At 41.6% G+C, this 23,500-nt stretch overlaps 3 protein-coding genes and 1 long non-coding RNA gene across 5 annotated transcripts in view; all 4 read left to right on the plus strand.

Annotated features, from left to right (window-relative positions):
• LOC145422849 (NACHT, LRR and PYD domains-containing protein 3-like) overlaps positions 1–23,500 on the plus strand; it is a 126,642-nt gene that overhangs the window by 89,390 nt on the left and 13,752 nt on the right. The gene's annotated exons all lie outside the window — the stretch shown is intronic.
• On the plus strand, positions 2,126–5,553 carry LOC145424516 (uncharacterized). Of its 2 annotated transcripts, XM_080297888.1 has the most exons (3): positions 2,126–4,404; positions 4,760–5,139; positions 5,236–5,553. In XM_080297888.1, the coding sequence occupies exons 2-3, from the start codon at positions 4,810–4,812 to the stop codon at positions 5,347–5,349; spliced, it is 444 nt and encodes a 147-aa protein (XP_080154014.1). In that variant the 5' UTR covers positions 2,126–4,404; positions 4,760–4,809; the 3' UTR covers positions 5,350–5,553. The 2 variants fall into 2 exon arrangements, with proteins under 2 accessions (XP_080154014.1, XP_080154020.1); XM_080297894.1 differs by lacking the exon at positions 2,126–4,404 and having other exon boundaries at positions 4,623–5,139.
• On the plus strand, positions 12,896–15,847 carry LOC113018450 (uncharacterized). The gene is made up of 2 exons (XR_013905785.1): positions 12,896–13,065; positions 15,604–15,847. It is a non-coding gene; the product is annotated as an uncharacterized LOC113018450 (long non-coding RNA).
• On the plus strand, positions 16,353–22,357 carry LOC145426139 (protein NLRC3-like). Its single transcript, XM_080299665.1, has 3 exons — positions 16,353–16,374; positions 17,280–19,080; positions 21,938–22,357. Exons 1-3 carry the CDS (start codon positions 16,353–16,355, stop codon positions 22,137–22,139), a joined length of 2,025 nt encoding a protein of 674 aa, XP_080155791.1. The 3' UTR covers positions 22,140–22,357.

A 23,500-nucleotide genomic window follows, 5' to 3' on the forward strand; every position in this document is an offset into this window, starting at 1 on the left:
TTTGTAACTTCCTCCCTCTTCCTTGGAAGGCGTAAAGGAGGAGGAGCACGACCTCTGTGGCAGCGCTGACATGACTGAACTGTGATGTTTGATGTGTGTTGGCGCAGTAATAAATAGCTTGATCACAGCTCTTTCTGTGTTGCAGACTTTATTTTAAAAATTCCACGAACCCCCCCCCCACTGTGAACCTGAATTGAATATTCAGAAGACATTTGTTTAAATAGTTCTACAAATCTGAGCTGTTGGTGTGTCCTTGGATTGTGTGGTAATAATATTAGAGCCTGCAATCTTTCTTACTGGATCTCTACTATGAGTCATGTTACCTGAGATTAGTTCTATGTTTACCTGTCAGCCTGGACGAATGTGCTGTGTGAAGAATGTAAATGACATCAGATCTGAACTGCTTACATCTAAGGAGCCTGTTCATATTTAATTGTAATATGAACCAATGATTTTCTGATTGATTGCTGATATATACAGTGGGGCAAAAAAGTATTTAGTCAGCCACCGATTGTCATCATTTTAGGTGGGGGAACTTGCACAGAGGTCAGTAATTTGCACCAGAGGTACACGTCAACTGTGAGAGACAGAATGTGAAAAAAAAAATCCATGAATCCACGTGGTAGGATTTGTAAAGAATTTATTCGTAAATCAGGGTGGAAAATAAGTATTTGGTCAATAACAAAAATACAACTCAATACTTTGTAACATAACCTTTGTTGGCAATAACAGAGGTCAAACGTTTACTATAGGTCTTTACCAGGTTTGCACACACAGTAGCTGGTATTTTGGCCCATTCCTCCATGCAGATCTTCTCGAGAGCAGTGATGTTTTGGGGCTGTCGCCGAGCAACACGGACTTTCAACTCCCACCACAGATTTTCTATGGGGTTGAGGTCTGGAGACTGGCTAGGCCACTCCAGGACTTTCAAATGCTTCTTACGGAGCCACTCCTTTGTTGCCCGGGCGGTGTGTTTTGGATCATTGTCATGTTGGAAGACCCAGCCTCGTTTCATCTTCAAAGTTCTCACTGATGGAAGGAGGTTTTGGCTCAAAATCTCACGATACATGGCCCCATTCATTCTGTCCTTAACACGGATCAGTCGTCCTGTCCCCTTGGCAGAAAAACAACCCCATAGCATGATGTTTCCACCCCCATGCTTCACAGTAGGTATGGTGTTCTTGGGATGCAACTCAGTATTCTTCTTCCTCCAAACACGACGAGTTGAGTTTATACCAAAAAGTTCTACTTTGGTTTCATCTGACCACATGACATTCTCCCAATCCTCTGCTGTATCATCCATGTGCTCTCTGGCAAACTTCAGACGGGCCTGGACATGCACTGGCTTCAGCAGCGGAACACGTCTGGCACTGCGGGATTTGATTCCCTGCCGTTGTAGTGTGTTACTGATGGTGACCTTTGTTACTTTGGTCCCAGCTCTCTGCAGGTCATTCACCAGGTCCCCCCGTGTGGTTCTGGGATCTTTGCTCACCGTTCTCATGATCATTTTGACCCCACGGGATGAGATCTTGCGTGGAGCCCCAGATCGTGGGAGATTATCAGTGGTCTTGTATGTCTTCCATTTTCTGATGATTGCTCCCACAGTTGATTTTTTCACACCAAGCTGCTTGCCTATTGTAGATTCACTCTTCCCAGTCTGGTGCAGGTCTACAATACTTTTCCTGGTGTCCTTCGAAAGCTCTTTGGTCTTGGCCATGGCGGCGTTTGGAGTCTGACTGTTTGAGGCTGTGGACGGGTGTCTTTTATACAGATGATGAGTTCAAACAGGTGCCATTCATACAGGTAACGAGTGGGGGACAGAAAAGCTTCTTACAGAAGACGTTACAGGTCTGTGAGAGCCAGAGATTTTCCTTGTTTGAGGTGACCAAATACTTATTTTCCACCCTAATTTATGTATAAATTCTTTACAAATCCTACCATGTGGATTCATGGATTTTTTTTTCACATTCTGTCTCTCACAGTTGAAGTGTACCTCTGGTGCAAATTACTGACCTCTGTCATCATTTTAGGTGGGGGAACTTGCACAATCAGTGGCTGACTAAATACTTTTTTGCCCCACTGTGTGTGTGTGTATATATATATATATATATATATATTTTTTTTTTTTTTTACATACATAGTTTTTTGTGTCCTTATGGTTCCAAGCGCTGTCACCAATCTTTGCATTTTGTTATTATCTCATGACACTTGTTTAATCAGCTACCATCTCTCCTGTGGACTTTTTAATGTTTACAGTCTCAGACCAACACAGCCCTGCCCTTCCCATATTAGATTCTTGATGAATGTGTGTTGTTGTTATTCAGCCTGGTTCAATGTGCCCCTTTTTAACTTTGAGCACCCGCCCCTTTAAACCTCTCTGCACAGCCCTGCACTGAACTCACTATCTTCTCCCTCTAACAGCCTCCACATGTTCTCACTGTAATTTCCCCTCATGAATGAATTTATGCTGCACTAATGTGAATGTTTGCAGGGAAATCAAACGCATTTCACACGCAGTACTCGAGCTGACTTACCTTTGTTTGAATGACGACTTGTACGCGCTGACTCCACAGATAAGGTACAAAAATATATCAGGCTACGTCTTCAGGGTTTCTACTCCACGGCCGTATTTCATACGGGTCCACATTTCCACTGCACGCTATTTTCTGCAAGTACCGCCGCTTCGCCTCTGGACGCAATCGGTCTCTATACAGTCCGTTCTCTTTTGAGCTGCTTTTAAGCATCTTGTAATCGTCGTTCCAACACAGTGTGTTTGTTTTGATTCGTAGACCTCGAAAATGGTGCCGCGCTCCCACAATGCATTGCGGCGTGACGTCAACTCCAAAGCCCTATAGAACATGTTCTTTTTCATTGTCAAAATAATCAGGAATAAAGAAGAAAACTGATTCAAAACCTGTGGAACCTGCCAAAAAACAAGTTTTACTGCAAAGGATTTCTAGATGTGAAGGTTTTGTGGCTTTTTTCAGTTTCTAAAACAAACTCATTTGTACAGAAGGATATGAGGATGTATATGTCCGGTGGTGGGTTTTTTTCTTCTTGATTTAATGTATTCATTTATCTCTTCACTTAATCTTTCTTTATGTTTTTTTTTTTTTGATTTGGCATGAGCGATTTCCGGTCCTCACTCCAAGCCAGTTGGTGGCGGTAATGCACCACATGTTCTATCACAGCTGCGTCCGAGAGGACAGGAAACGTCTGTATGCGTCTGCAAACCAGGTAACTACACTCAGCTGAGCCTCTCTGCTAGTCGTTATTAGTTGGAGGGTTTTGCGTCACTTTCTCTCGGCTTGATAAAGGGCTGTATAGAAATCTCTGGTACGTAACACGTAACGTCATTTTTAGGGAGCGTCGCAGAGAAGTGAGGCTGTTTCTTTGTTTTTGTCGAGTTTTGATTGAAGACATGTTTCCAGTCCGTTTTTTACTCGTTTGTTTTTTCATTAATAACTTTACATTATCACAGAGAACAAGAAGGCGCTTTGTTTGTCACATTCACCTTATGTCTGTGAAGGTTCTCAGTCATCCAGGTCATCGTAGTCAAAGAAGCTTGCAAAGAAAAGCGTCTGGACTTCTTTAAGTTACTTGAAGACGTTTCACCTCTCATCCGAGAAGCTTCTTCAGTTCTAAGGTCAAATGGTGGAGAGTCCCAGATATAAACCTAGTGGGAGTGACCCCCCACAGAGGGACAAAAGGACCCCCTGATGATCCTCTAATCACCTGAGCCAAGGTGTGAAACTGGGTGTGGGCCCCAATCAGCCAGAGTTTTGGGTGTGTTCATTGTGAAACCTGGCCCCACCTTATCATGCGAATTCCTGAGGTCAGATGGCCCAGGATGTGAGTGGGCGTTAAGGCGTCTGGGAAGGATCTCAAAACTGGATTATAGATGGCAGAGAGTTGGTGTCGTAAACCCCGCCTCTGTTCAAAGATGGTCGCTCACAGTGGACATAGATGGCTTCTTTCACTCCTCTTTCAAACCATCTGTCCTCTCTGTCCAAAATGTGAACATTAGCATCCTCGAAAGAGTGACCTTTATCCTTAAGATGCAGATGGACTGCTGAGTCTTGTCCTGTGGAGGTGGCTCTTCTATGTTGTGCCATGCGCTTGTGAAGTGGCAGCCACTTGGCAGCCACAGTGATAAATGGCTGAGATGGCTGCAGCTGTACGTGTGAGGTACCTACATGTTTCAAGATGAATTTGCAGAGATGTCATGTTTGGTGCTTACAGACATCACACTGCATTTTGTGATTTCGTAGCTATTGTTGTGATATTTTGGAGCTTCCCATGATCACCGTGACAGTCATTCATTTTAACATAACCTTTCTATTCCTTTCAGGGATCCTCATTTTTTTGGTGAGGAAGATCAGCAGCTGTGTCGACAGGCAACAGGTAACGGCATGCTTTTCTGTTAGTACTGTAGACCTTGGTCTGGTGCTCTTTTTTAGTTTAACACAGTATTTTCATTTGCCGAAGTGTAAAAAGCTTGTTCCAGGAGAAACAAACTTTAGTGAGTTCTGCAAAATGATTCCCACCATTGCACACTCTGTCAGCCTCCAGTGTGCCCTTTTTTTGTCCTTTAACTGAAGAAAATCGGTAGTCAGAACATATGAGATAAGTGAGATCCTCATTTTGCCTGCTTATTTCAAGATACAACATTTTCACAAACTGCTGTAGGATAACCTTGCTATTTGTCTTTTCCAACACTTCTACATTCATCCATATTTCCTTGTCTGCTTCTTTCCAGGTGAAAAGTACCTGAAATGGGTGAAAGATTTTGTTTCCAAAAACAAAAGCATGTGCGTTCACCTGAAGAAGCCAAGTGGTGCTGACCTGTGGATAGAAGAGCTTGAGAACACCAAATACAACGGGGATGATGATGAAGTTAACGCCTGGGGAAAATTCTACCTTCCCGAGATTGTAAAAATGCAGGTTATTGGTGTGGTAAAGGGCACCTCATGTCCATGTGACGAGCTTGTGCTGATGACGCGTGAGGACAAAAAGCTGTACGGCTATGACGGAGAGGAGCTGCATCTGGTGGCTTCCAGTTTCCTGGAACTATGTGACAAAACGATAGAGTATCCAGCATCCAAGCGCTACTACAATGGAGAGGCCTTCAAAGATATGGTGAGAAGTTAGACTGCTAAGAATAAGACTGGGGATGCCTAGTGTTAGAGATCAATCACCTGAGCTTTTCTTTGTATTGTTGTGTGTTCTGTTTAGACTGAGGAGGACTGGAAAAAAGTTAAGATGAGTGATGTGGGGAGGAAACTGCAGGAAGAACATAAAAAGCTGGTAAATGAAACCCAGTCAGCGTTCGTAAGCCTAATATCATAGGTGGGTATTGGAGCTGAGTATCATCACTGATTTCTAGAACCTGTTCAATTCCAATTCACAAGGTCCCAATTAGATTCCATTTAATTCTTACTCAGAGAGTCAGAAACATTATAATTCTGATCATTTATCAGTACTGACACTTGTGAAACTTCATCAGAGGTGTGAGCATCACAGCAGATGCTTTTGTGTCAAAGTAACTGAGGATAAAACACAAAAGCATGAAGCAGATTTTCCTGGCCTAGCTTTTTACAGTAGATAACCTTAAAAATATTATTCTGCAGTAGAACAAAAGCAGACGAGAACCACGACTCAACAAATGTACATTGGCTGATGCTGCTGAAGTGATTCAGAGGTTTTAATAAGAGGTTTTAATAGAGACACAGCAGAGCATTTTGCAGTTTCACTTAATTTGAAAAAAATAAATAAAATTTGGTATTGAACAGGAGAAATGAGGCTGTCTTGTCGGAAGTCATTAAAAAAAATGGCTGTAAACAACGGTAGACTGCTTCATAACAAGCAAGCGAATAATGCCAAAAACAGAGATTTGAGATGGGAAACGGTGTTCTTAAAGTACACTGAGAGAGGCAGAGAGCTGTGCTGTGTTGTTTTTCTGTGTGTGTTTTAATGGTGGTGGAAGCAAACCAGCAAAAGTAAGAGGGAATTCATGACAATGTTTATGTCAAGCGAAATGTGTCTTCTTTTGCTGCTGGTTTGGTTAGAGAGAGACAAAACGTGCAGCTTCAGGATCTGAGCAGCTTTCAGCACCAACGGCATCACAGCTCAGACTTGGATTCAGGATTAAGCCCTTTATGTTTGACTGTAGTGATTGTAGCTCTGTCCTTGTTATTAATCGCTTTAGTCAAACACAGCTATTGTTTGCTGGGATGTGTATATCCTTGACAGTTTGTATCTCAGAGTTATCAAAGACACTGTGGATAATCATCAAGAGATTGTTGTTCTCTTAATAATGACCTATTTGATTGTTTGTTTTTTCTTCTTCTTACAGATTCTGGTATTTGGCCAAAAGAGAGCTTCACAATTCTTGGCTTCACCTGTGGTAGAAAAATGACTAAAGTTATGCAACACTCTCTAAAATTAAAGCTATGCAACGCTTTAACATGAATGGCGAAGGAGTGCATCTCTTTCACTGTCTCTTCCTGTCCTCTTCTCAGTCTTTGTTGTGGCACCTCTGCTATGTGTTATAGAAAGCACTTGGAATCATGTTCAATACAAAAACACCAAACTCGTGGGATTGCCCTAGCAAGCAGTTGGTAAAAACTAATTAAAACTGATATATATCAGCTTCACTTTCTAGCTGCAAAAGCACGTTTCTGCAAAAGCATGCAGTTTCCTGTCAGCACTTTTTGGCACAGAGTGTACTCAGAGTTAGGCCTTTCTTATATAAAGCAATATAATCAGCATATAAACATTTAAGATGATAAATTTAAAGCTCAACAGTAACTGCTATAAATATTATAACTACACATGTAGTGCTTTTGCTTAAGTAAATTATAGTTGGGATCATAATAAGAAAACATGTGTTTTTATTTTCTGTGTACCCTGGGTACAGACCAGTATAAATATGGGATTCTTCCCAATAAATGCTGTCTGATAATGCTTCATATTGCATTAAACACTAGATATGTAAGCAAACAAACAAAAACCCATAGAAGCCAGTTTTAATTATTAAATGTGACAATTACATGGAGATGGAAAGTAAACATGCTTATACACGTCTCTGTGATTACAGAAAATCCACACAGATGCTGTCAGAGCAGAGAATCTTTGATTTATCAGAATGATGAATGCAAACGATTTCATGAAATCTCACTCTTGTTCTGGGTTGTAAAATTCACCTGTCCAGTTAAACCGAATCCTTTGCAACATGGTTCTAAGAACCCTACCAACCTCATCCTCAGCTCTCTGCCTGTTATCCTTTTCACCTGAGTATTCATCCACATGTGTTTCAACTTCTCTCTCATTTTCAAGCAAATTGCTCAGGCTCTCAGCTTCAGCACAGTTACCATATGGCCACTCTCTGAGGTCTTCTGTGTTCAAGCCAAACAAATTCTTACATGATCTGCAAGGCTTCATTCTGGCACCATCACGGAGACAAAAAGCCTCACACCTGATATTTCCAGGTACTTCAATTGTTCCATCAAAGTAATCTTTCTGGACTGTGTTTGGATAATAGGTCATCACCGCACCAGATACATATTTATGCCATTTGCTAAGACAGGAGGCAGCAATCATAATTTTCCCAGCGTTAGGACCTTTGGTGGACATGGAGACTCCGCAGTACCTTTCTGATTTGTTGGTTTGGGATTTTTGAGAAATGCAGATGGTGGACGAGACGAAAGCTGTTTTTTTTATTATTCTCTTCTAAGTCCAAGTCTGTGAGGAGATCTTGCAGACTCTGCTTTATTTGCTCTTCATTCTCTGAGTTATTTTGCAGGACGATCTGAAAACAGTTACAGATCTGGTCAAAGTGTTGCACCTGATTATATAGTTGTTTTTCATAGAAAGTTGATCAACATGTTTGTTTCGCTGCTTGACTTATTTAACTATGCAGGACCATTGGATGCTTTTGATTTAGACATTTTAAGATAGGGGGTGAAACATGTCACAAAAATCTATTTAATTTTAAATCAATAAGCAAAAATCCATCTTTGTTCTCACTAATTTATAATTAAATTTGCTAATTGACCTTTTTTTTTCTATTTTGCTATGCCGGGCTGTCAAAACACACTGAATTTAGAGTCTTTGAGCTTAACAGATCCAGCAGCTACACAGTGACAGCATCATATACGCCTTGAAGACTGTAAGCATCTCCAATAATGAGTCTGTTAGACATTATTTAGAACTAACAAATTCTGAAGCAAGTCTCCAGCTCTCCTGCAGTCTCTGTGTTTGGTGGAGAAGTATAGCTAGAAGCATATGTTGAAGTATAAGGTACAGTATGGATTTTCTTTGGATTTCTCAGTAAAAAAGCACTTTGCATTATACTTTCCTAAAAACTGGAAGTTTGTCAGATTGACTGACAATGTGAGAAGAGTTATCTTACCATGTCGAGCACACAGGAGAAGGGACTTCGCCTGGGAAGCTGAGTCGAATACAACTTAAAAGGCCTGGGATATCTTCTCATTAAAGAACCCAAAACAAAAGGATTAGGGAAGATTTCTTCTGGAGAAAAGGGGATGTTGTTGATTTTGCCCAGAAACAACATGCTGTGAAGGATCTGTTGAGTGAAAACATATTTGCTTATTGTTAGTAGTGATAAACAGGACTGTCTTAAAAGTGTCAAAGGTAACACACCTCATCCACCAAGTGTTGACTTCCCGGAGTCATGTAAGAGCCCCGAACCATCCTCTTGGTAATCTTGTAGGCATTAGTTTTGAACCTCCTTTGAGAAATTGTTGTCTTCTAAAATGATAATGATCGAGCAGTTAGGGATTTAAAGACACAGGAGATCTGATAACTTTGGCTACAGCAGAGTCTGCAGACATACCTATTTTGCTCTTGGTCGGCCTATTTTAAACATGAGAGAAAACATAGTTAGTGAAATGTTGATAACATACAATGACTATCATTGGTGGCTGAAAAGATGCCAGGTAACAAGTGAAAAGCTGCTACTTACCATCGCCACAGTCTAAGAATGAAACAGGAAACACTGAGCGAGTTGCCTCCATCTTAAAGCTGTTGATCATGTGATTTAAAGGAAAGCCACACCCAGCTCTTTCCTGGAATTTTACTCGACTGTAGAAAACTGCTCCATTTGCCCCGCCCACCCATGATCTTTAATATCTACCAAAAACAACCTTTTGGTTGTCAGTAACCAGTCGATCGTTTTCGCGATTAAAAAATGACTTTTTGCGGCGGCGTTCCCACCGCGAGCAGAACTCCGGCTCAAAAACCGCTGTTTTTGAACACTTTTATTTACTTAAGCATTTTAATGGGCTTACTTTGAAACAAAGTGCGATTGAATGATTATTGTTATGTGTTGCCTTGAATTCGGCTATGCTGTCTGTTAGACAGCTGTTTTCCTTTATTGTTGTTTTTGTATTGTTTGTAGCGAACGCTACTGGAATGTATAGATTAAGCTACGTAGCCAAGATAATTAATAATTTAACTGTTGTACATTGGTTGATGATGATTTGCATTGTTACATAGGCTTGCAGAAAAATATATTTGTTTACCGGTAAACTGAATCGAACTTGATGTGCTAATGGACGTTTTTCTGACCTACAGGTCAGGTTTTGTTCCCTCCCTTTGAATTAATCTTCTTCATATTGAAGTGGCGAGCCGGTAGGACCATTCTTTGTTTCCCCTCTTTCCCCCACTTAGCCGTCTTTGGATTACGGACATATTTCCCCATTTGTATGAAGCTGGACTCTAAGGAGGAATACCTTAAAAGTGAACTTTAAAAAGAAGAGGACCAAAAAGGACTTTTGCACAGAAAGATCACAGCATTGATTTATTATTTAATTGTGGGCATTTATGTTGTGTGTTGTGTTAATTATTTTGTTCCATTTCCCCTTTCCTCCATTTATTCAATATATTTTTGGTACAAGATATTGCAGTCTTTGGTCTCATCATTCACACCATCTAGGCTCCATAAAGAACTATTTCTTCTGCGCGTCAGTCAGTAAACTCATCCATTGAAATAAACTAGTCCTTAAATAACTTTGAGTTACACAGTGGCAAATGTAATAGAGAAAGACACAGGGCCACCTGAAATCTGTCGTCCTATCTGATTCAAAACCAACATGTAGGAGAATCTGGAATCTTTGATTTTGAGTTAAAAATAAAATATGGGTAAAATGCAGAAATGTTTTTACTAACATGTACTAACAGAGACTTGGAGGAGAGAGACCTAATGTTTAATAATCCACATTTCACTGTTTTACTCTTTGGTTCAGATGTGGATACTGTATTGTTCTTTCTTTGTGATTGTTTATGTTTAAGTTGTTTGTTGCTGGTTTTTAGTTTGTTTTTTGTCTTTTTGGAAGCTGACACAGTCTCTATGGAGATGGGTTTTTGGGGGGTAGCAGGAGGAGAGAAGCTGCAGAGAGGCGTGTAAGACTGCAACTCTGCTTCCTGGTCCCAACTCTGGATAGTCATATTTTGGGGGGTTTAATAAACTACTACTCCATGATGTAAAGCTGAAGTATTACACAGCTAGTTTAAATGCTGTAGGCTGCAGCCGTTGCTCTAACACTATAACTGTAACAGGGCTCAGTGCTGCTTCTAACAGTCTGAGCTGCTTCAGGCTTTATTTGTGAGGAGCACAGCAGCTTACAAACACGTGGCTGGGCCTGGACCCAAAGGAGTGTTTGTTAAAGCCTGCAGTGAATCCAGCAGCAGAATGATGGAAATGCAACACAGCAATGATGAAGAGGAGCAGCATTAAAGCCAAAGTCCAGTTCATACAGTTAGGTCCATAAATCAAATAAGGGAAAATAAAATGTTGTTGGATGCACCTGTCTGCACCCTTAATGCTCTCTGGTCGCTATGGTAACGCGTAAACATTTCTTTCAAAATAAGACACACGACTACAACACGGGAAAAGACCCAGGGAAACGAAGTTAACGATAAAAACCCTGAAAACCATTGTTGGATTTATATTTTATCATTGTCATTGTTATTGGGGAATATCTAACCATATATGCTTAGAGGTGTAGAACCAATTGTGTAATGATAGTAGTCTTTAAAGACTTTGTGTGACTCCAGAGTGTTCTGGCATTCACACCCACGTCCTGGGATCATGGGAGAGGTGCTACCTTCTTATTGTTTTGTGGTAGGATGTCTGTTTTAGTCTAAGTGCCTTTTGTTTAGATGAACTGCTGGACTTCCAGACCAGCAGGTTTAGGGAAGTCGTTTATGGGTCACACTCTGACTCCACACACACACACACACACACACACACACACACACACACACACACACACACACACACACCTACATAACATACAGACTGGTACCTTTGTTCACGTGTATGTTAATGAACCTATGTATATTCATGAAACCTCAATAAAAGAACAGTGTTACGAGGGAACGGACGAGAGCGACTGTGGTCAAGCGAAGGAACGGCATTGGTCCAGTTCTCTCCCGTGCACGAGAAACATAAAGAACTACTCGTGTCTTGCTTTGCTGTGTAGCTGGATTGAACGATCCAGCGAACAGGTTTATGCTACAAACCTATCAACCATCAATTTCACACCGAGCCTCGACTCTCACGGCCCGGTACCAAACGACTCACGGACCGGTCCGTGACCCGGGGGTTGGGAACCGCTGAGTTAACGCATGAGTAGTTCAGGGCTGCACGTCATTTTCATTGTTAATATCTTTGTGAAAAGCACATTGATGTGAAAATCTTCATGAGAGTCAGAGGCCCTACAACACGATTAAAGATTCATTCAAAAGAAAATCACAAGTTATTATCATCTTCAGAACATTTCATTAAACATTAGAGACAGACTGCTGTGTACATCTCATCTCTATCCAAACAACCTACAGTCCACAAACACATCATGAACCAGTGCTCTGGGCTGTGGTCTGTCCCCAGTTACATGGATCAGCTGGTTCCCTGGAGGTGACTGCTGCTGTGGTTTGGAGCGGATGAATAAACCTGAACTGAATCAGATGTCCAGTTACTTTTGGTCCCTTTAAACCAGGCTGTCACATGTTCAGGATGTGAAACTCCTCCTCCGTGAAAACGGGTGTGGGTCACAATCAGCCAAGGTCTTGGGTGAACCCATTGTGAGATCTAGCCCCACGCTATCATGTGATTTCCTGTGATCAAATGTCCCAGGATGTGAGTGGGCGTTAAGACGTCCATGTCCCTCTTCAAGCAACTTAAAGAAGTCCAGACGCTTTTCTTTCCAAGCTCCTTCAACAACATCATTCATAGAACAGCTTCCAGCTTCTTTTGCTCGGCTACAGTTTGGATGGATTTGCATTTAAAGATGCAACAAGACTAAAATGGTTAGGGTCAGGAGGTCAAAGGTCAGAGCTCCTGTGGGTCTGAGGGCGGCCTCACGCTGGAGAAGGATGAAGGAGTCTGACCTGAGCCAGTGTTTGACATGAACACATCAGCACTGCTGTCAGTGAGCCTAACGACAGCCGTTAGCATCATTTCAGTGTTTCAGTCATAAAAACACTTCCTGTCTCTGTGGTGGTTACAGTGACATCATGCAGTTTGTGCTTTGACCTCCAGAGGGCGACAAATCAGCACAGACAGAGAGCTCCATTCAAACTTTGCTGCCATCAGGAATAATTCTTCAAATATAATCATCAGTGTTTGAGCAGCTATGATATCAGGGACAATCTAGACATGTGTGACAATACTGAACATGTCACATGACACACCTCAAACATCATGTGATCCACTCTCAGTCTGCACTTTCATTCATGACTTCAACAGGTTGAAATGAGCTTTGAAGAAACATCAGTTCAGTGCTGAAACATTTAAACGCTGCAGGAAGAACAACAACAAAGTGATGACGGATGTTTGTGCTTCAAACAGGAAAACCAGCAGAAATAAATCACAGCCTGCCAGAGGTTGGGAGTTTCCCAGGTGCACCTGAACGCAGCACAGTGTCCCAATGCTCCTTATTGTCCTCAAACGTCTCTTTGGGTGTTTCCTTCCTGCTCAAAGTTTAATTTCACTTCCTGAACTTCGTGGAGTGGAGCTTGTTGTTGGTGTGTGAAGAAACTGTAAGTTTGCTTTGTTTCCTCCTTTAACAGTTTGTCTTTAGGAACTTTACTGTTTGTTCAGCTCGTGTTTGATTTCTTCACACAACAAACTGTGTGTGTTTGTATTTCCGGTCTCTCCATTAAAGTCAGTGTGTAATGTTTCCTGGCTAACATCAGCTGTGTGCAGCTTAGTTCAGCACAAATCTGCCGCTCCATAGTTCACGGTAACGGACTCACAGCTGGACCAACGAGGCCGAGTGTGTCCGCCACTCTGAGCTACGTTCGTGTTTGTGTACTTGTAGTTTGTACTTTGAGTTCACTCAGAGCCCACAGAGGACGCAGCGTACGTGATGACGTCACAGCCCTTTACCTCCTTTACTGTCACTGTGATTAATATTTACACACGAGACACCTGCAGAGCTCTGACGCTAAGCTAGCACACAGCATGCTAACGCTAAGCTAACACTAAGCTAACCTAGAACCCAGAGTGAGGTTAAAGCTGAGTAAACACTGACCCCAGACCAGCACCGTGATTTGATTTTGATTTTATTGATTCGCATTCAAATATCTCAGTGAAAACAGAACAAAAATCAACCATAAAGCAAGTAAGCATGAAACAAGGCTAATCAAAAGGTATTGGCTGAAGCATTTGCTTATTACGCCAACCCTTTTCACAAAATATCTTTTTGCATGCAGCTCCTGTACACAGGGCCTGAAGCAAATAAGAAAACAAAGCAAAAACCAAACAAACAAACAAGAAAAAAAAAACTTTCCACCTTAGATAAGTAACTACATCAAAGCAAAAGAATCAAGAGGTTGTTTTTTTTTTTTTTTTTGCTCTTTTCATTCTTGATTTATATATTTTTCTAATACTCTATTTTTAAACATGTTTTTAAACAAGGAAAATGAACTACACCTTTTTAAATCCCTGTCAGAACTATTCCACAGGTTACCTCCTCTGACAGAAACACATCTCTGCTTTATATTTGTCCTTATCTTGTTTTTTTTTTTTTTTAAAGAAATCTCTTCCCCTTAAGTCATATTGACTCTCTCTGACTTTGAACAGCTTCTGAGTACTGGGGCAAAGCAAGTTATTTTGTGCTTTATACATTATCTGTGCCATTTTATATTCAACTAAATCATAAAATTTCAGGGTATTCAGATTAATAAACAAAATGTTAGTTGGTTCTATATAGTTTGATTGGTTTATAATTCTTATAGCTCTTTTTTGTAACTTGAAAATATGAAGAGTGTTCGTTTTATATGCATTAGCCCATATCTCCAGACAGTAAGTCATATATGGAAGCAACAGAGTATAATAAAGTGTGTGTAATGATTTTTTGTTCAGCTTTGTTTTATAGAGAATAGCAATGGTTTTTGACATTTTTGTTTTCACAATGATAAAGTGAGCTGCTGCTGCTGAACTTGAACAGGTAACAAAGTGATGAGCAGTCAGGCTGCAGGTTTCTACCTGTTCATGTTTCTACAGTAGAATCACTTTGAAGTGTCTTTGTGCTGTTTCATCTTTGATTTGTGTTCATAAACACTCAGAGAAACATCACGTGACCTCATCAGGATCTGTGTTGGTGTGTGGGGCTGTACCTCAGCTTTATGTTGTTACATGCTCATTTGTTCATTTTAACATCAAAGTAATGTTATGAGGAGTAATGAAGTAACGTACTCCATTACTTTTAATCAAAGTGTTCTGTGTAATATGTGTAATAATGACTGTTTTGAGTAATGACCAACACTGATCACAACAAAGAGGAAATGCCTCCAACATGCACAAACATTTGAGCCACAACATGCAGTTAATGTGCACAAATGTCTTTGATATGCTGCTCAGTGATGGTGGTGACTGTCAGAGCAGAGCTACTGAGAATCAATAAGTAATATCAATGATGGGATCAGAATCACTAAATTCTTCTCATCCCTGTCAGTATCATACATGTGCTGTATAATGTGATAAATGTAGAGGTGCTGGCTGTTCTCTCACTCTGCTGTTTAGCTGTAAAGGACGCCTCCCTGCCTTTGTCTCATTCATGACCTTTAATAGTCTCTTCTAACATGCAGAGATCTGTATGATCTGTTTCATAGAGTCTAACCAGCCTGTACAGGTAACAACAACAGTCACTGCATCACTGACACACAAACGTCATCTCTGTCAATAACAACATTCATACATGGAATAAAAACACATCAGTGGATCATTGCTGGAGCTGATGTTTGTGCTCCTGGTGCAAAGGCTCTCAGTTTCCTCCTTGAAATAACATCAGTGGTGGGTCAGCGACATGCTTTCTTTCCCTCTCAGGTTTAAATATCTGGGACTCTCCACCGTTTGGTTTTAGAGCTGAAGAAGCTTCTCAGATGAAACGTCTTCCAGAAACTTAAAGACGTCTCTTTTCTCTCCAAGCTCCTTAGATCACATGACCTGGATGACTGAACCTACAGACATATTGACCTGGTTTCATGGTCACATGACAGGTCAGAGGTCAGCGACTGTAACTCAGTTCCTCCTGTTAATGTGAACTCACTGAGTGTTTGTGGTTTACCTCTCAGACTGACTGAAGATGATGATGGAGGAAGAGGAGGACAGAGCAGAGTCTGCAGGGTCCAGCTGTCCGTCTGTGAGGAGTGACCGGTCCAAAGATTTCCCTCCAGACTTCAGTGGTGAACCTGGAGCAACGAGGTCAGAGAGCTGTGATGACTCCTTTACATGTTTGTGTTTCCTGGATAAATATGACCTGAAACATCCTCAGATTGTTACAAAGATTCATTAAAAAGAAAACAATGAAAGAGAAAAGATCCAAATGTTCGACTTGGTCATTTGCTGTTTGAGGACAGTGATGCTCATATCTGTGGGGAAAGTGTGACCTGAGTGGGTTCATGTTTGTCTTTAAAGAACAGAGCTGCTCTGATTCTCTTTGTGTCTGATCTGTTAAACAGTCTGAGAGGTCACACAGAGACCCAGCAGCTAAAGCCTGGATCATACTGGCTGCTGTTACTCCATCAGGACAACACTGAACCACAGTGGTGTGGATGTAGTGGATAAATCCCACCATACTGATGCTCAGAGTTAACCACAGGGAACAAAACCAGATGTTACCTTCAGATTGTGACCTTTGGAGTGGACGATGCAGATTTCAATAGAGAATAAATGTTGTTGTTTTTCAGCTGTGAAGAAAGAATCTAATTTTCTGAACTTAAGAATTTATGATGCTGGAAACAACATGGAGACTATAACACAACATTTCCACTGTGTTCATAGAATGAATGTAAAACTGTCAGACATTCATTAAATATGCAAAATGTCTACAGAAGCATCAGAGGGTCAGACGTGAAGCACTCAGTGATTTTGATCAAATGACTCATCAGTTATTGATCTGTACTACACTGATCTACCACGTTAGTAAAGCTGGTGTTCTGGTGGTGGAGGGAGACTCGGATCATGTTCTGGTTTTGGAGCAGTGATCTGCTGATGGTTCAGTTTGATGAGCTTCTTCAAAATCATCCCTGACATCACCACTGAAAGGACGTCCATGAAAACAGACTGAAAATTACTGATATGTTCACAATCTGAGAGTTTAAAACTTGACAGACTTGATTCAGATGAGTTATTTGAGCAGAAACTCCTGGATCTTTATCCTGTGTTGATCTAATCCTTCATGGTTCCTCCACAGAGTGGACCAGCAGAGCTCAGAGGTTCCCAGTGGTCAGTCTGCCCAGCAGCATCAAACACAGCTGGACTCCATATTTATGGTCTGTACATGTACAACAACTACTGTTACATCTGTTCTGTTCACAGTCATCTCCATGCTGCTCTTTGTAGACCAGTGGATCGTCAGTGTGTCCAACATGGATCTGATGTTTGGCTCCATGATTTCAGTCTGATTGGCTCATTCATAAATATTCTGTTCCAGCTGCTGGAGGACAACATCATCACTTTTGTGAAGAATGAGCTGAAGAAGATCCAGAAGGTTCTGAGTCCAGATTACCCAGAATGCTTAGAGAGTCAGAGGAGCAGCAGCAGAGAGGCGTTTGTGAAGATCACAGTGGACTTCCTGAGGAGAATGAAGCAGGAGGAGCTGGCTGACCGTCTGCAGAGCAGTAAGAGGATTTATCTAAAGATTTAAGCTGCTGGATAAATGAACATTTTCCAGAGATGGAAGATGGAGCAACATGTTTTAAAGATTAGTTCTTTTTGGAATTGAGTGTTTATTTTTCTTCTCATTCAGAACTTCAAGCTGCAGTTTGTCATCGTAACCTTAAATCCACCCTGAAGAAGAAGTTCCAGTGTGTGTTTGAGGGCATCGCTAAAGCAGGAAACCCAACCCTCCTGAATCAGATCTACACAGAGCTCTACATCACAGAGGGAGGGACTGCAGAGGTCAATGATGAACATGAGGTCAGACAGATTGAAACAGCATCCAGGAAACCAGACAGACCAGAAACAACCATCAGACAAGAAGACATCTTTAAAGCCTCACCTGGAAGAGACGAACCAATCAGAACAGTGCTGACAAAGGGAGTGGCTGGCATTGGGAAAACAGTCTTAACACAGAAATACAGCCTGGACTGGGCTGAAGACAAAGCCAACCAGGACATCCAGTTCATATTTCCATTCACTTTCAGAGAGCTGAATGTGCTGAAAGAGGAAAAGTTCAGCTTGGTGGGACTTGTTCATCACTTCTTTACTGAAACCAAAGAAGCAGGAATCTGCAGCTTTGAAGACTTCCAGGTTGTGTTCATCTTTGATGGTCTGGATGAGTGTCGACTTCCTCTGGACTTCCACAAAACTACAATCCTAACTGACCCTAGAAAGTCCACCTCAGTGGATGTGCTGCTGATAAACCTCATCAGGGGGAAACTGCTTCCCTCTGCTCACCTCTGGATAACCACACGACCTGCAGCAGCCAATCAGATCCCTCCTAACTGTGTCGGCATGGTGACAGAGGTCAGAGGGTTCACTGACCCACAGAAGGAAGAGTACTTCAGGAAGAGATTCAGAGATGAGGAGCAGGCCAGCAGGATCATCTCCCACATCAAGACATCACGAAGCCTCCACATCATGTGTCACATCCCAGTCTTCTGCTGGATCACTGCTACAGTTCTGGAGGATGTGCTGGAAACCAGAGAGGGAGGACAGCTGCCCAAGACCCTGACTGAGATGTACATCCACTTCCTGGTGGTTCAGGCCAAAGTGAAGAAGGTCAAGTATGATGGAGGAGCTGAGACAGATCCACACTGGAGTCCAGAGAGCAGGAAGATGATGGAGTCTCTGGGAAAACTGGCTTTTGATCAGCTGCAGAAAGGAAACCTGATCTTCTATGAATCAGACCTGACAGAGTGTGGCATCGATATCAGAGCAGCCTCAGTGTACTCAGGAGTGTTCACACAGATCTTTAAAGAGGAGAGAGGACTGTACCAGGACAAGGTGTTCTGCTTCATCCATCTGAGTGTTCAGGAGTTTCTGGCTGCTCTTCATGTCCATCTGACCTTCATCAACTCTGGACTCAATCTGCTGGAACAACAACAAACAACCTCTACATGGTCTAAACTATTTAACAAACTAAAACTTCAATCTCTCCACCAGAGTGCTGTGAACAAGGCCTTACAGAGTCCAAATGGACACCTGGACTTGTTCCTCCGCTTCCTCCTGGGTCTTTCACTGCAGGCCAATCAGACTCTCCTACGAGGTCTGCTGACACAGACAGGAAGTGGCTCACAGACCAATCAGGAAACAGTCCAGTACATCAAGGAGAAGCTCAGTGAGAATCTGTCTGCAGAGAAAAGCATCAATCTGATCCACTGTCTGAATGAACTGAATGATTGTTCTCTAGTGGAGGAGATCCAACAGTCCCTGAGATCAGGAAGTCTCTCCACAGATAAACTGTCTCCTGCTCAGTGGTCAGCTCTGGTCTTCATCTTACTGTCATCAGAAGAAGATCTGGATGTGTTTGACCTGAAGAAATACTCTGCTTCAGAGGAGGCTCTTCTGAGGCTGCTGCCAGTGGTCAAAGCCTCCAACAAAGCTCTGTGAGTACATTTGTACTCATGTCTTTACTTTTAACATCCAACTGTGTCAGTAATTTATTTCACCAGGCTTTCTGTCTCTGTATGAAATTGTATCCTAAAGTTTTGGGATTTCTCCAATACAACTGTAACCTCTTTGATGCCTCCAGAACTCGAGACACTGGATTCACCATAAACTCTGATCATCACTGCTGCTGTTATGTTATCAGTGTTTGTTTAAACACTTAGGCTGCATGTGCCTGATGTTGTGATACTTTATATTCACATGCATGCTCCTAGATACATTTCTACTGCAGGTCTATTTTAGTCACAAATGTTGGTGAAACACTTGCGTTTACATGCATGGTGGGTCCTGCATTAAAGAAAGCATTTGAATTACTCAGTGAATCCTGGCAGCCAGAGAAACATCCTTAGTTCCACTTTAAACTAAACTCTGCTTCGGTCTTCCACAGTGTGTTTGTTGTTTCTTTGTTGTTGTTGGCCTGCTCTCTCCTCTCACTCCAATCTGGTTGCAGCAGATGTTTGTCCCTCCCTGAACCTGCAGACTTGGGTGCAGCACCTCAGTTCATCTTCAGTCTGAAACCAGCTGTTGTAGCTATATCCCCTCAAGCACACCTTCCCTGGTCATCTCTGCTGTGGTTGCTATAAAATTTAATCTTGATTTAAAAAAAAGAACAAAAAAACCTCAAGTCAGACTTGATGCCATTTGTTGGCAGCATGGTGCCTGTTTGTCTTTGATGATAAACTGCAGCACAGTCTAAAGCAAACCTTCTAACTTTATTGACTTTATGCATGTATATATTCTTCCTGTTCACCTTGGACACACAACAGCTCTCTGTTTGTTGTGATTGGATCTAGAACAGCCAACATATCCTAATCTAGATGATTTCTAAGGTGGTATCTGGGAGGAAAAGTTAAAATCAGCTTGGATGGCCTGTACTGTATGATGGCCTTGGTTGCACCACATTGATGGCCATGCAGGGTGGTTCACTCCTTGGGCAAGAAGACCGAGGAGTGAGCCACCCTTGGTCAAAGCTTGGTCATTCAAGCTCACTGTTTTCCCCTTGTTGGTTGATGATAGTATTTTTTTTTTTTTTACCTGACTTATAGTCATCATTGTCTTCAAATTAACTCACACACTGCTGACTGCTGTAGCTTACCTGGCTGAGCAGGTGACCCATGCACTGAAGGTTAGAGTCGTGACTCCAGGGCCTGGTTTGAGTCTGCCCATGACCATTTCCTGTGTGTTATTCTCCTCACTTCTCCCTCCCTTCCTGTCTTCTTTGTCCTATACAGTGAAGACAAAAGGCCTCAAGTTGTGAAAACTCTTCCCCTTCATCATCTTCCATCTCTCTCATCTAACATCACCAGTATTCTCTGAGTAGAGAATCTTTTCACAATCTTGAATGATAAGGATCCAAGTGGGTAAAGTTATTTATTTGTTGTGTTCCTATTTGCAGCTGGGATAGATTAATAAAAACTATCGGCTGCCCAAATTACATCCAGTTTAGAAGACAAACATTGAGTGAAGTGTTTGTTTCATCATCCTTCACAACTCATCAACCAGGTGTCACAAACTTCAGCAGAACAGTACAAAGCATGTCATACTGGATGGCTGCAACAACCAGAGTTTTACCTACCTTTGGTATTTCTTGACAGCATGAGCGTAATATTTACTGAACAGAGTCGTCTTCTGTAATCTTTTCAGATTCAGATTCAGAACACTGTATTTATTTTCAAGGGGCAATTAGGATACTGACCTTGCCAACCGTACATACAATACACAAACATCACATTGGGGAGACGGGTCAGGCTAGGTAGCTGGCCGGTCAGCTGCTAGAGCAGCGACCCGGAACCAAACAGCAGAAAATGCACAACATCAGGAAAGATGAGGAGAAAAAAGAACTCCTCCCAAACTGAGCTCCAACAGGGAGATCAGTTTGAGAACAGACAAAAAAAATGACCTTAGCGCAGAACACATGAAAACTCTTAATACGCCATAGAAGCACATGACAAGCAACAGGGATGGGTAAAAGGTGAGAGACAGCCGGTGTAGACAGCGCACCCGGGCCTGCAGCATTTGCGCTGGTCCCCTCGACCCACCGTCTGCACCGGGAGGGGATAAGCATGCTTAGGATGGGAAGGAACAGTCTAAACACCGTCTGTTATCAGGGTGAGATTTGTTATGTTCAGCTCCAGCCTTGAGACCACAGCTGGCGCCGGTATGTTAGCCGCATGAAATGATGGTGGCTTTCTTTGGTGCGAACAACTGCATGTCAATTTCACAGCTGATCTAACAGTCCGTCACTCGTCTCTCAATCTCCCGTTGGAGAGCCACGAGCTTCTCCGAGAGGTTATCGGTTTTGTGCTCAAAGAGCAAAGTCTGAGAACTCACGACCGCCATGAGCTTCTTCAAGATCTTATCCGTGCTGCGTTCAATGAGCCCATTTTGAGAACTCACGACCCGTCCCATTGTTTCAGTCACAGCGGGCAGCCTTGTGGGGGTTTGAACAGCTGATTCTGCTTTCTTTAATCTTCAATAAGCCAGGGCCAAGCCAGCTCAGATCAGCAAGAACCCTTTGCTGCTGTGAATGTCCGTGCTGCTATATTTCAGGATCAGGCTCTAAATGTACAAATGGATCTGAGAAGATTTCCAATCATGTTTCTACTAGATTTACAGTTTGTTTTCATGTCTTCTGACTCAGATGGTGGAGCAGGTGGAGCTTACAAGGAGTAAGTGCTGCTATAGAAGAAGAGTTGTGTTTTAATGAAGCTATTTAGTTAACCAATAATTGTATTGCATGCTGGCATTAAAAATGTTTCATTTGACTGATTTAATTGTTTGTTTGTTTTCTTCCAGACTGAGTGGCTGTAACCTCTCAGAGAGAAGCTGTGGTGCTCTGTCCTCAGTTCTCAACTCCCAATCCTCTAGTCTGAAAGAGCTGGACCTGAGTAACAATGACCTGCGGGATTCAGGGGTGAAGCTTCTGTCTGCTGCACTGCAGAGTCCACATTGTACACTGGAAACTCTCAGGTCAGGATCCAAACATATCATTAAATGATATTATTGTACAAACAACCAAGCTTTATAGAATTGGCAGGTGAACTTTTCTTTATCTTTGGATTGCTTAGGAGATTCTTAATTACTGTCTGAAGATTTTTTTACAGTCACATATTTTGTTTTAATGGTCAAACAGAATTATTGTTCAGTTCAATGAGCAGGTAGCTGTGAGATTCATAATAATGAGGTATATTTGTATTAAAGATGACTAAACTTGAACAGTAGCTGTGAGTTACTTTGTTTACTCATGTGTGCTGATGTTGTGAGTAATTTAAAGCTGAAGTAAACTTGTAATGAGTTTAATAGAGTTTCTAAAGTAAGTGTACTTGGAGACATTTATGTGTTTACTAAAGTCCAGGAGCAGGAGGCTGTGTGTAGCATAGAGGAACCCAGACCTCAGCTTTGTCTCCTGGTTTCTGTTGCTGCTGTTACAGTTTCCCCTCATCGTTCCTTCAACAGTCTCCTCACTGTAACAAATCAAAGTGTTACTGTATAGATTCACATCTGAATGTTGCCATGTGCTATTAACACTGAAAGCGATGTTTCATACACCCACGTGGTTCAGTCACACAGTAACTGATGGTAAATAATGTTTGTGTTGAGCACATCGTACAGGTCAGCTGCTCCACACAGATCTCAGGTTTACATGCAGGAACAGTTTGTGATCATGAAGGATAAACCTCACTTCCTCTTTGTTTCATACAGATGTGACATGAACAATAACACATTCATGAAATCCTTTTAGGAACACAAACACTATTGTAGCTGGAGAATATATTTGAATGTAGGATAATGTAGGGGATCATAAACAACAGTAAGAACTAACCACCACCTCACCATTTGGGTTGGTAGCTGCATGTTGACGGACAAAGTGTGGACTTTATACAAGTTTTTAAGTTGTGTTGATCGGCCACGTAAAACCAGAGTTATGATAAAATATCTGCAATGTTTGGTTTTCTTCCTGAATACTATCGTTTTTTATAACAACGATAGTATTCAGTATTTATTGCAACAAACTTTGTTGTTTGCAAAACTCAGTAACTTTTTTGAAGAAGTAACTATATAATTAATTGCCCAACATTGGTCATTATATCCTGTATTTTGCAGACAGAGTTACAGACTCTCTCCCAGACCACAGACTCATAATACAAGTCAGAGCTTTATAAGAATAGAAAAAATAAAGTTGTGTTTTCAAAATTGGAGTTCAAGTTATTTTTACTTCCAATAGTGTTAACATGCTACAGGTCATGAACAAGGTTGTTTTTAATTTTCATTGTAAGTGGGCTAAAGCAGTTAATTAAAAGTAGTCTAACATAAATGTAAATGCCGTAATTTGATTACTTTAATAAACCATGTAACTTG

The sequence above is a fragment of the Astatotilapia calliptera genome, chromosome 3 (genome assembly GCF_964374335.1).
Source record: "Astatotilapia calliptera chromosome 3, fAstCal68.1, whole genome shotgun sequence".
Taxonomy (NCBI): domain Eukaryota; kingdom Metazoa; phylum Chordata; class Actinopteri; order Cichliformes; family Cichlidae; genus Astatotilapia; species Astatotilapia calliptera.